Raw genomic sequence first — 13,833 nt, 5'->3', positions numbered from 1 at the left:
ATAGTTCTACACCATTTGCCTTTATTTTAAAAACTTCTACAAAGTGTTAGAAATTAGTTAGTATAAACTTATGGTGGTACATAAAATTACCATGCATCCTAGTGACGCACATAAATAGAAGACGAATATTATACATATAGTGGGTTGTGTTTGTATTTTTGGGATCAATTTTCTGATGAAAATCAGGCCCGATTTGCCCGACCCAACCTGTCTATACTCTTGATAAAGAAAAAAGAAAAAAACGAGTGGATTTTTTTTCAGATAAGTTTTTTTCTTCGGATAAGCTTCACAGATTGCTTTATCATGAAATTAATCCATTAGATATGGTAATCCCGTTTTAGTTGGCACTTGATCTTATCTGTGAAACTTTTCAGAAATACATCTGTGAAATTATTTTCCATTGCATATTCCGGTAAGACCGCTAGTATGCCAAAAATGAATTGATCAATGAATGGATAAGCATCTCTTGGTGGACATTTTCTAACTGCCACATTATAAGCAGTATGTTTTTTTTTTTCGTTTAAATATAAAACAAAAAAAAAATGGGCAGTATCCAAGTCCATTTCTACGCCAAAGCTTTGTAAATTATCAGAGACGTGTTTTAAGATAGATTTACTTGTTATAAGCAAATACTAACGACAAACACACAAAAGTAGCACTTACTAAAATATATTAACAGCATAAATTTTATTTTGAATTCCAGTGGATAAACATATGTATAACATTTACAAAAACGAATTCAACAGAAATTATATATAAGGAAGTCTTATCTTAAAAATTAAAGCATACTAAGAATGGACTCTTTCGCCTATTTAAGCACATAGCCTCTTAACTGTTCATGGTACTGCTGCTTGCTAAGAGGACCAACCACAATGGCTAGAGGGAGGCAGTTGATCGTGTTTGCACTCTTCTCATTGTTACTGGTGCTGCCTTCTTCTTCATCTAGGCACCATGACACCTCCTCATCACTGAGATCCAGCCATGGCTTGGTGCCATCGATCGCGAAAACCCATTGGAAGAACATGACCATCATCTGCAATGCGACGAGGTTCTCTGATTTGGGCTTGGACATGAGCAAGCTTCCCTTCTGCAACAGGTCATTGCCTCACGGTGTTCGTGCCAAGGACTTGATCAATAGGATGACCTTGGATGAGAAGGTGGCTCAGTTGGGCAACACTGCTGCGGGAGTAGAGAGACTAGGCCTGCCCAAGTACGAGTGGTGGTCTGAGGCACTTCATGGTGTGTCCAACGTTGGGCCTGGGACCCGCTTTGATAATCAAACGGTTCCTGGTGCCACTAGCTTCCCTAATGCCATCCTCACTGCTGCTTCCTTCAATGAAACTTTGTGGAAGGTCATTGGTGAGGTAAGTAACAAAGAAAAACACCATACTATCGAACTTTTTTTTTTTCGAAGTGATGCAAAGCTTATGGATTGGGTAAGTCCTATTTGATAAATCACCAAAATGGTTAGCTTATTGAGTGAGGTTGGCCAACTAAGACCTTGAACTTGGTTGTAATATCTCTAACTGAACCTGGACCTGAAATGGGTTTGCCCTCACTGGTCCATCAATTTGGATGCCCATCGATCCGGTTCAACAAAATAGGATCCCATGATCCTTTTGTCATATTTACATGTGCCGCTGCCAAGCTTTGATTAAAATGAAAAACTGTATTTTATTTGGCCTGATTGTTGTGGACATTGATCATAGTCACAAATATTGCCATTTTTACAAAGTGTTGAGACTTTATAGAACGATTTTAAAAAATCAATACAATACCTAAAAATCTGATATTTTTTTGTAAAATCACTTATTTTGAAAATATTCTGTTATCCCAATATTGCGATGTTGATTATTATCGCAGTATTTATTTATTTATATATTTTTATGTTTTCCTACATTCTTATATATATTATTTATGTATTTTCAAATGTTAAATATGCTGATATTCTCCCAAGATTTTCCCCAACAAAATTTATCATGATATTTTCCTTTGCTAACGAAATCCCGAAAACCAGATTTGTGACTGTGAACATGATTGTTTAGGTTCTGCTTAGCCAAGAAAATCAGTCGGATTAAGTTTAATCTAAAATGTTGTCTTGTTTCAAAAAAGTGGATCATATGTACATGTTCACCCAAATCCGTATGAGGATCCAGTAAGACCTGACAATATATATATATATATATATATATATTGCTGTTTTTCATTGGATTTTGTAAAGGGCTGTCCGTATTCTTGACTAAGAGCTATATGTAACTCGAATGGACTGCTTTGGAGATCTGTCCAACTGTGCTTGTTGGACTTCAGGCTGTATGGATTTGGATCCAGCAAGCTGGACCCATTAGGGTCACATAACGTATGTCACTCTTTCTCACCATCCTATATCCTTGAACTTCAGGCTGTTTCAACTGAGGCCAGAGCCATGTACAATGAGGGGCTAGCCGGCCTAACATATTGGAGCCCAAACATCAACGTTGTTAGGGACCCTAGGTGGGGACGGACTCTGGAGACACCGGGCGAAGATCCATTCGTAGTCGGGCGCTATGCTGTTAACTATGTCAGAGGCTTGCAGGACGTTAAAGGCTCAGAAGTAACTGCAGATCCAAACTCTAGGCCTCTCAAGGTTGCTGCTTGCTGTAAACACTACGTTGCCTATGACCTTGATAATTGGGAAGGCATTGATCGGTATCATTTTGATGCTAGGGTATGAACATTTTTCTTATTTGTCTAAACATGTTCTTAGATAACTATATGATCACTAGAGGATGACTGCTTCAGTTGTTGTTGATGATGCTTTCATTGTCTAACTCTCTTATTTTGCAAATCATGCACAAAAGGTGACCGAGAGAGACATGATCGAGACCTTCCAACGTCCCTTTGAGATGTGTGTAAAGGACGGCGATGTTAGCAGTGTGATGTGCTCTTACAACCGTGTGAACGGCATCCCCGCCTGTGCTGACCCTAAGCTCTTGACACAAACTATTAGAGAGGACTGGGGCCTCCATGGGTGAGCCACCCTGACCTCTCTCTCTCTCTCTCTCTCTCTCTCTCTCTCTCTCTCTCTCTATATATATATATATATATATATATATATATATATATATATATATATATATATATATATATATATATATATATATAGTGCTTTGTGAGTGTTTTACCCATAGTTACCCGAAGATGTCCAGAGCGGTGGCTTGGAAAGCCTGAAACTCCTTGTTCCATCAAAAGGAGGGAAAGCTTTGGAAAACCTACTTCCCTTCCTTTAGTGCTAAACCAGTTTTTCTGGCCTCTTGTCACACTCACCTCCCCCTTACATTTTACATTTTTTTATATAAAAAATAATAATTTGTTTATAACAAGTTTGCATATTGTTTCTATATTGTTAATTTTGTACATATTTTTTACTTTATTTCATATTTTCTTGTGCTCGCACTTCATATTGCTTTGTGTGTTTTTTGTCTCTCTTGCATTTGCACCAAGCGTTAAATGTGAAATAAAAATTGAAAATGAACACCTCATGAAAGTATGTAGGTTTATAGTGGACCCAGCCCGTGTTGCTTTACGATAATGTTGATTAATATGGTTCATGCATATAAAATAGACATAAATATATAATTATTTGTTTTCTTAATTTCATAAATTGATATCCCTTGATACCACATTTTCACACTTGCTTCTGCTTCCTGCATTGCTTCTCGTATCCATTTTGTTTTCATGTAACTATTATTTTGCCACCATGCTTATTTAATGGCCATTGTTCAATAAAGGCCACGTTGATTCTGTCTAAACTTATTTTTCAGTTAAAAAAAAATGGCTGACATTCTCTAGGGTTTCCCTTTGGCTTAGCCAAAAAAATAGGAAAAGAAGCTCCGTAGCATACTCGCCTTCTTACTCGCGCTTGAGTGTTTATATCTCAACAGCTTTATACGCGACTCTGCTTTTATCTTTGTAAATGTTTCTTATAAACTGTCAACTTTCAGGTACATTGTCTCTGATTGTGATTCGATTGAAGTGATGCACCACGGTCACAAATTCTTGCAAGACACACAGGAAGATGCGGTTGCACAGGTGCTTCGTGCAGGTGAGCACAAACTTGAGCTGCAGTTGTGTTTAATAAGACCATTGATGAGTCGTTCCAAGCAAAGATCCTTAACTGTGTTGTTACTTCCTCATAGGGCTTGACCTTGACTGTGGAGAATACTATACAAACTTTTCCAAGTCTGCAGTCAAGAAAGGAATAGTTAGAGAGGGTGACATAGACAAGGCATTGAAGAATCTCTATGTAGTGTTGCTGAGACTCGGCTTCTTTGATGGAAACCCTGTCTACAATTCACTAGGAATTGAGGATGTGTGTTCTAATGAACACAAGGACTTGGCAAGAGATGCAGCAAGGCAAGGCATGGTCCTACTGAAGAACACCAACGATGCATTCCCCCTGAACCATGATGTGATAAAGACGCTGGCTGTTGTAGGTCCTCATGCTAATGCTACCGCAGCCATGATCGGAAACTATGCCGGCATTCCATGCAGTTATTCGAGGCCGTTGGCAGAGTTATCGCGATTTGCGACGGTGAATTATGTGAGCGGATGCTACGATGTCGCCTGCAGCAACGAGAGCTTCATCTTCCCTGCAATGACGGCTGCAAAGAAATCCGATGCTACTGTAATATTTGCAGGGCTAAACTTGACGTTTGAGCAAGAGGGTTGGGATAGGACTGATCTTCTCCTTCCTGGGTATCAGGCTCAGATGATCAGTCAAGTGGCAAGAGTAGCCAAGGGGCCTGTTATTTTGGTGTTTTTTTCTGCAGGTGCTGTGGATATATCTTTTGCACAAAACCATCCTAATGTCTCAGCCATTCTTTGGGCTGGTTATCCTGGTGAACAAGGAGGTGCAGCCATTTCTGACATCATCTTCGGTTACTATAATCCAGGTATGTCAGAAGGGAGATTAGACTCCCAAATTAAAGATCCCAGGCTAGCTCGATGTAGTTTTGTGGTCTACTGTGTTCTCAGGTTGGATATGGATTGATGAATTTTATACTTCTGTGAAAAAATATAGGATCCTAGCTAGCAGGACCCCAGGATTTAGACCAGGAAAACATAACAGCTAAATTGGATCTAGTTCAATCTGTCTTTGACCCTTAAGAGACCAAGTACTCTGTTTTCTTGTGTGCAGTTCAATATTTACTTGAGTGTTTTACGAACTCATTCGTATATTTTGTATATATGTGGTAATGCTTACATTAAGAATTCATATGTAGGTGGTTCTTGGTGATTGAGTTTTATTATGAGTTCATCCATTTTGAGTCTATATGGTCATGGTTACAAATGAGAATTCATGTGCAGGCGGTCGACTACCAATTACATGGTATACAGGCGACTATGTCGACACGCTTCCTATGTCATCAATGACTTTGAGGCCTGTTGATGAACTGGGTTACCCGGGAAGAACCTACAAGTTCTTCAATGGTCCAACTGTCTATCCATTTGGCTATGGTTTGAGCTACACCACCTTCAACTACACCATAACATCTGCAACAAAAGCCATAAGAGTTCCACTAGAGCCATATCAGCAATGCAAGACACTGAACTACACCCAGGATGTGTTTGTTCCTTCGTGTCCCGCCTTACTGATTGATGATTCTAGGTGCACAGAAGTGATTGAGATCCTTGTAGAGGTGCTAAATTCTGGCTACAGAGCTGGAAGTGATGTGGTGTTGGTGTATTCCGTGCCTCCCAAGGAGATCCTGAACACTCACATAAAGCAGCTGGTTGGGTTCCAGAGAGTCGGTTTGGATGCAGGGGGAAGCGAGACTGTTAAGTTCAGCATCAATGCTTGCGACGGCTTGGGCATCGTGGATGACAATGCTAACAAAGTTTTGCCTGGAGGAGGACATACCATCATCATTGGAGATGGAGATCGATCTGTATCTTTTCCACTTCATGTTAATTTCATCCAAACTAATTAAGCTAATGGGTGCTGAATAGTGTAAAATGGGTGAACATTAGGTAATGCATATTGTGAGGGGTTAGTGCGTGCACCAACCAGAAGGGTCTCTTCTGTCATTTGTCCGTTTTAGCAGCGTTAAACTAGTTTTGTCTCGTGTAGCCCTTGGGGTGATAACTTTTCACTTGTGTTTTCTACTTCACATTTGTGTCTTGTTATCTCTGATTGATTTATGCAATGATTCTTCTAATATATAAAATGATTCTCTTTCGTCAAAATAACATATGTGTGTGTGTGTGTGTGTGTGTGTGTGAGAGAGAGAGAGAGAGGAGTTTGCGGATGATGGTACAGTTGGTTTAAGGAATATGACAAATTTGATCATTAGAACTCCATTAGTTGTCTTGCCTGTTTCTTCATTTTTTTTTCCTTTTTAGTTTCTGACATTGCAATTTTTATATAGCCTAGGCAATTGATCGATTAGATTTTAACGTCATTCAACTGTTGTAATCGTGATCTAATCTAGAGTAACTATCCGTGTTAATCAGAATCTCATTTGGTCTGATGTCAGATTTGATATACAAGAACAAGCTCTAAAATTGGATAGCAAAGTAAGAACGGAAGACAATATAGTATCCACTCGTTTTAAGTCATAGTAGAAAGTAGTTTAATTTTAATTGCATTATTCAGACCCAATATGTGTGTCACGGACTTACTCTTTTCAATAAGCCAGTGTGGCACAATGATCCTTCCTTACCGCTGCAAGTCTACTCTTCGCTCTGTCATGAGCACAGAATGCTTCGCAAACCTGCGATGCGTCAAGATGCCCAAGCTGGCCAGCCTAACGGTCAAAGGTTGCGTATTAACACATTTTCATGTGTTGAATTATTTTCATTGGTCCTGCGCACCACCTCGTGCGTAGCTGCCTAGCGGAAGCTGATCATGCGCATTTTCAAATGCGCATTCCATGTAGTCCATGCCACTTAGTACATAACTGTTTCATACCAGTTATCACTTCCGAAAGAGGCGATAACTTTGCCTTAACCTTGCGTGCTATGGACTGTATTGAGGCTCCATGCGCACAACATAGCAAAACCTCGTCACTAAAAGAACAAGACATTGCGGGCCCTAGTGTGAAAACTAGTTGATGATTGAACACCATAGCGAAGAGCACTACTCAGACTCATTCGTTGATGCCTAGGCATTCACTTCTCTAGCGCCGAGTCACCATACTCGGTTGGAATCACCTAAGGTGATTCCTGATAGAATTAGCCCTAACCCACACGCTGCCCTGTGCATCCAACCGTTATGAGTGAGAAACACTCTTGCAAGCTAAGAGGTCCTTAACCAAATCTCCAAAAGCAACATCTTTTGATCAACTGCTTAACCGAACAATGATCCACGTCTGTACTGCCACATAGCGATGCACTAACGATGATACAGATGCCTATCACATGTTGTGCTACCATTGTACATCACCGATCAAGCAAACACATACCACGCATTCCTATATTCGATGTATTTTCTACTCAGTAGAGCTCCACACTGCACATGCCCATTCCGAAAGATCGGCCTGGGATAATATGTTTGCTTTTTGTTATTGAATTACAAGAATTAGAATGGACCATGTAAGAAACTAACCTGACCCAAATTCTGTTCATTTTATTTGGAGAAATTGTCAAAAACATACCTAAACTTTGAATTATATTAAAAGCCATGCCTAAGTTCTCAATATTCTTAAAAACACAGCTAAATTTCATCAGGTTTCATTAACCGTGTACTACAATTACCAAAAATTAGGTGTGTTTTTTTATTATGGCCAAAATTTGGTGTGTTTTTTGAAAATTTTCTAAACAAAAAAAGATTGTTTTGAGGGTAAATTAGTAATTATCAACTCAACCTGAAGTAATGATAAGCAGTTAAATTGAGGGAAGTGTGCTTTTAATGAAGGGAGTATATATTAGGTTTGATTTTAATAGTATCAAAAACTTAAGTGTGCTTTTTTATTACCAAAAAATTAAACCTTTTTTTAGACTCTCATATTTGTCAATACCAAAACAGATCAATTTCTGCTTAGATAACTGACCCAAACATATGCCACTGACATTCCTATCCAATGATCCATCATACAACTGCCAAAGCTTGGTGTATGCTACCCAAGGTTAGGGCTTTGGTCTTCCCAGAAGACAAGGCAATTACATTAACTCAATTTGGTTAGAGCTTGAGTAGTCACAAGTTACTTGACTCTTAATATTTCACTTTCTGTCATTGCACAGTCAACCACTAGTGCACAAGTTGACTCTTGATATTTCACTTTGTCATTGCACATAGTCAACCACTAGTGCAGTATTAGAGAATTGTAGTGTTTCTTCAACAAGACATGGCCACTGTCTTGACTCTTGACTGTAACTAGCACCTAGCATTTTCTTTGAATTTCTTTTCTGATGCATTTATATAAGATTGGTCTGAAACCATTTTCTATCAAATTCTTTGTTTCTTCAAGTGAGCTCTGATATTCTATGACCTGCCTGTACATCTAGTTTTGTCGGTTTTCTGACCTCAAGAAGGCTTGCATGCAGTGGCCTAGCTTTGAAATGAGTTGGTTGACATGGGAGTTTGACCTGTGGTTGAGATTTCGCCAATCCTGAGCTTGGTTGATCCTTGGTATGGTAGTATATACTAAAGTAAAAGTTGCAGACAGTTGATGCCTACTTCAAGTTATGATTCACTAATCGGTGCTTGATGGAAAGAGCTTCGACTGGTTATATTTAGCTTCATTTTGCTCTCACATGCAATAAGAATCGATGTTCTTATTGCAAAGTTACAAGGATCTAATGGAAAAACTGATTTTGTTTTCCTTTTTAAAGGAAAATGATTTTTTTTTGTTTTTATTGACTTGAGAAGTGGGAACAAACATGGCCTTTCGTCTCTCGGAAAAAGAGGGCTTACTTTTTGTTTTCGATGATAAGAGGGATGTGATGTGCCTTCTTATATTTGTAAATCTATGATGCAATCTATATTGTGAATCATTGATAATAGCTAAACTATCATAACAGGGAAAATCCTGATTTAGAGGGAGCAGAAGAGACAGAAATTATAATGAAAATGTCACTTTTGGTTATTTAAAGTAAAATCTGCCTGACATGGAACATGGTCACAAATATTGACCTTTTTTTTATAATCTCATGATTTTATCATGAGATTTTCAAAAACCGATATAATCTAAAAAAATGTGATATTTTCAAAATGTCACCTATTTAGAAAATAACGTGAATTTAGCACTATATCATCGGCATTGTAAATGTGATATCCATGTCTTTTATATATTTTTGTGTTTTTCTTATATTTTTTATATCTTTTGAAAAGTTAAATATGCTGATATTTTTCTGAAAATCTATTTTTTTTATTGCAAGATTTTTCTTTGCTGACAAAACTCCCAAAAAATCAGTCTTAATGGAATTTTACTTCCATTAAAAAAAAAGAAACAAACTATATTATGGAATTTATGCCTGAAACAGGGCTTGAGACTGAACAAAGGAATAGAGGGACTCTAATTCTGTCTGTGAATTAGGATCATGAATGGTGTTAAAACTCGGACTCACTTATTTCTTTAGTTTTGCATTCAGATTGACCTGATAAGAACTGAACTTAGTCACCCATTTCACATATGATAGTCAAAATCAGGATTTTCTAATTTAGGTCAGACTCAAGTCGTGGCTATTTGAATGTCGATTAGTGTGGGAGCCGCCTAACATCAAACCTGAAAACCGGTTAAGATTAAACCTGAATCCTATCAGCCAGATTTAATTTGATAAACCAAGATATTGCCAAGTAATAAACCAAAGTGTCATAAATCAAAGAATAAAGCCTTAACCTAAGAAAGAGTCCCAATATGGAGAACATGATAAGCATTTAGTGAAGTGTAGATTTCAATATGGAGAACATGTGTGGCTCCATCTGAGCAAAGAAAAATTGACACCCTGACGCAATAAAGTCACTCTGATGACTCATCAGAAATGGAATTGTTTGTTCACATTCCAACATTGAATGTGAACGTAAAGTATTTTCATCAAAAGGAACCAAATACTTCATGAAGGAACCCTTTGTAAGGGGTTCACTAGTAATTTGGGGTATAATCCCATCATAATTATTTTTAAAAATTGAGACCTTTTTTTATAGATAAAAAACCTAAGCCCACATAAAACATTCTTAAAAGGATATGTTTAAAGTTTCATTTTATAAACTGAAAGTTTTCAAATTAATATTTCTAAGGGTTTTTGAGTGTTTTGGGACATTTTAAAGAAAAATATCATTTTTTTACATGTGAAATAACATCCTCAACCACTTTCAACCAAAAATAGAGGTTTATAGCTTTCCAAATAGCCAAAAATCACTTTAATCAAGAGCAAAGAGTTATGGCCAAAACATGTTTTTGAATTTTGAAATCACTTGTTTGAAAAGCAGGACCCACTTTAAAGGAATTTTTGATAATTTAAATAATTAAATTTGGATCTAAGTCCAAAATAATTTTATAGAAGAGGATGTTAGCTTTTAAATACACTAAATCATTTATCAAATGGATTTATAAATCCCAAAGATACATGCATTTCTCGTGAGTATGTCAAAATGGGCCTAGACCAATCTAGATTTTGACCCAAACTGGATCCAGGTCCATTCAAATCAACACTAGTTAGATCAACTGGAGACAACTTATAATGGTTAGATCTAGATCAGATCATGCCTCACTAGACTCAATTCTAGATCCATCAGGGTCATTGCTAGTTAACCCAACTGGCAATGACCAAGGAATATGGATAGAGTATGGACTTGATCCGACCCATTCAACCCAAACCTAGGTAGGGTTGCTGCTAGTTGGGACACTTGGCGACATCCAGGTTGTTGTTGGTTGACACAACATGCGACAAACTCAATGGGTCAGATTGGATACATATTTGATTTGATCTATGTGAGAGGGATGTTGCTAGTTGGATTAACTGATGACAACCCATGTCATTGCTAGTTGGCCCAACCAGCGATGACTCGGTATTGAATCGCCTCATAGAAACGGTGCCAAGGGAGAGTGTGATCATCGCAAAAATTTTCCTCTCGTTCCTTTTTTCCTATCTAACCTCTGTTCTCTTTTTGAAGGGGAATAAAAGATAGAAAAGAAGAGAGAATGAGAAAAGGAAGAAGAGAGAGGAACTCTTTTGCAGAGTCTCACTTGACCTTAATTTTGAAAATATTTTAGGAAATTACTCACCTCCGTTTTGAAATATTTGCGGAAAAATTGGGAGACGGGATTCATTCGTCGGTACGAGGTTCGACCGTTCCTAGCGCCTTTATCAGGGGTAATTGAACCAAGGATCGAATTTATACCTTTTTGTTTTTGCCTAAATATTATCTAAGAATTTATTCTAAGTCTAAATGCACAAAGAGTCATGCTTGTGCAATGCAGAAATGCATGCTTTTTGAGAAAACACTTTTTGGGAAATCTGAGATTTTCCAAGTGATACTGAAGTAAATGTGATGAAGAAATGATTTGAAATAGTTGATCTTCACTTTAGAACTGGAGATAGATCAGAAAAGATATTTTTAAGTTCTAAGTCTTTGAAATATTCAAAGTTTGGTAAAATAAATCTGAACTTTGAAAGGAATGATTTTGAAGCTAAGATAAAGGGAAAAGAAAGGGAGTTTTAAAGTCAGAAATGGACTTTGAATTTGAAATTTTGAACCTGGATTTAGGAGAGGAAATGTATATTCAAAATAGAATTAAATTCCAGATTCGAAGTTTTTAAATCAGAATGGGATTCGAGAAATCCAAGTTGAGTTTGAAAAATAGAATTGGGTTTAAGAGATCTAGATGAGATATGAAAAATGGAATTGGTTTTGGAATTTGGGAATCAAGATAGACTTGGATTTGAAATCTGGCATCCTAAATGGATTTAGATCCGAAGTCTGGAATTCTAAATGGAATCTAGATCTGAAGTCTGAGATCCAGGATAGAGTTGGATCTGAGATTTGGAATTGAATTGGATCTGAAGTCTGAGATCCAAAATGAGGTTGAATTCCAGAATCCTAAATGCAATTGGATCCGAAGTCTGGAATCCAAAATGAAGTTGAATTCTAGGATCCTAAATGGAATTGGATCCGAAGTCTGGGGTCCAAAATGAAGTTAAGTTCTGAAATCTGGATTTTTAAATGGAGTTGGATCTGAAGTCTGAGATCCAAAATGAAGTTGAGTTCTAGAATCCTATAAAGGAATTGGATCTGAAATCTGAGATCCAAGATGACGTTGAATTCTGGATCCTAAATAAAACTGGATCTGAAGTCTAAGATCCAAAAATGGAATTGGATCCGAAATCTGGATATCCAATATGAAATTGGATCCAAAATCTAGATCCAAAGTGGAATTGGGTTCTAACATTGGGTTTTAGAAAGCCCAAATGGGACTTTTGAAGATGGATCTGGGTTTTGAAAACCCAGACTGAATTTAAAACTTTTAGAAAAGATCGAATTTTGAGATTCAGAATCAATCTCAAAACCTTGATTTTGAATTGAGAAGCATTTTGGAGATACAGAATAATTTTGAATTTGAAATCAGAAGATGACTCAGAAATTTCAAAGCTAAATTGAACTTTGAAATTGATTTTGAGATATTGATTTGAACTTGAATTTGAATCTTGAAAGAGTAAATTTGGAATTTTAAAGTTGATTTGAACTTTGAAATTTGATTTGAATTGGAAATTGAAGTTTTGAATACAAAAGGAATTTGAAATTTCAAAGTCAATTTGGACTTTTAAAATCGAATTTTGAGTCTTGAAAATGAGATAGAATCTGAATTTGAATCTATAAATAAGAATTGATTTGAGAAATGAAGAAGATACACAAAACCACTTGGATTTTTGAAAAAGAATTTTTGAAAATATGATGCAATCCTATCCTAAATGATGAATGAATTTAAAGAATTTGAAATTGGATTTGAAAATCATATTTCATTCTTTAAATGAATGTAAATAAGACTGAGGATATAATACACTCCTGACTATGGTCATTGAATGTATTATATAATAATCATATTTGAATTCAGGTGAAGAATAAAATATATTTTGGTGCTTTTATAGAGTTTAAAAATGAAATTAACTCTCAATATATCCTGACTATGACCATTGATACATATTTTAAGTTAATTTTAAATTAAACTCTGATAAAAGAGCAAAAATATTTTAGAAAAATATGATGATTTTTGAAAAAGATCCAGTGTGGATCCAATATTATTCCATAAAAGATGAAAATCCTAAGTTTTGTTCACACCTTGACTATGGCCATTGATGCAAATCGTCAACTTAGGATTTAATCACCTATTATTAGAATGGTGCACGTGCCATTCGTGTGCCCATTTGTGAATTTCTGGAGAAATAATAAAAAGAATGATATGAAAACAAGTAATTCCATGAAAATACATGCTCATACATTCTAGGTTAGAGTAGGAAATGTAAATATTCTCATTAATTCCTAGCTATTATAATTAAAATTGAAATAACAGAATCCTAATCTAGAGAGGAAATTAGCATTTTCTATACATTTCCTGCAAAAAGAAAGAGTTAGCATAAAGCAAAATATGAAACGTGGAAAAGAGACCAAAAAATGTAATATGATGATGCCTAAATGAAAATGCATATGCAGTGATTCCACCAATGGGAAAATCTATATGGAGATGTATATTTGATGCAAAACATGTCATATACTAAGTTGATGGAAAAAGTGTACATGCCTAATGAGAAGCATATATACCATGGGGGTTAAAATATAGCAACTCACGAATTGTCAAAGAATTTTCGCAGCTTGTGAGCTACTATAGGTGATCGTGGCCAATCACGAAGGTGTTGTGT

The 13,833-nt window shown here is 36.5% G+C and overlaps 1 protein-coding gene across 1 annotated transcript; it reads left to right on the top strand.

The window, feature by feature from the left end:
• Positions 1 to 872: 872 nt before the first annotated feature.
• LOC149820933 (beta-xylosidase/alpha-L-arabinofuranosidase 1-like) lies at positions 873 to 5,969 on the top strand. The gene is made up of 6 exons (XM_089981866.1): positions 873 to 1,364; positions 2,399 to 2,704; positions 2,838 to 3,007; positions 3,981 to 4,081; positions 4,176 to 4,931; positions 5,347 to 5,969. Exons 1-6 carry the CDS (start codon positions 873 to 875, stop codon positions 5,967 to 5,969), a joined length of 2,448 nt encoding a protein of 815 aa, XP_089837992.1.
• Positions 5,970 to 13,833: the final 7,864 nt, after the last annotated feature.

The sequence above is a fragment of the Nuphar pumila genome, chromosome 12 (assembly GCF_984573655.1).
Source record: "Nuphar pumila chromosome 12, dmNupPumi1.hap1.1, whole genome shotgun sequence".
In the NCBI taxonomy this organism is placed as follows: domain Eukaryota; kingdom Viridiplantae; phylum Streptophyta; class Magnoliopsida; order Nymphaeales; family Nymphaeaceae; genus Nuphar; species Nuphar pumila.
This window is presented reverse-complemented; position numbering and strand designations above follow the sequence as displayed.

What these genes read in the sequence shown, in the direction of transcription:
- LOC149820933 (XM_089981866.1), top strand. Translation starts at nt 873, where the DNA reads ATGGCTAGAGGGAGGCAGTTGATCGTGTTTGCACTCTTCTCATTGTTA. An exon ending in TGTGGAAGGTCATTGGTGAG is followed by an intron (nt 1,365 to 2,398) that starts GTAAGTAACAAA and finishes CTTGAACTTCAG; the next exon opens with GCTGTTTCAACTGAGGCCAG. An exon ending in GGTATCATTTTGATGCTAGG is followed by an intron (nt 2,705 to 2,837) that starts GTATGAACATTT and finishes CATGCACAAAAG; the next exon opens with GTGACCGAGAGAGACATGAT.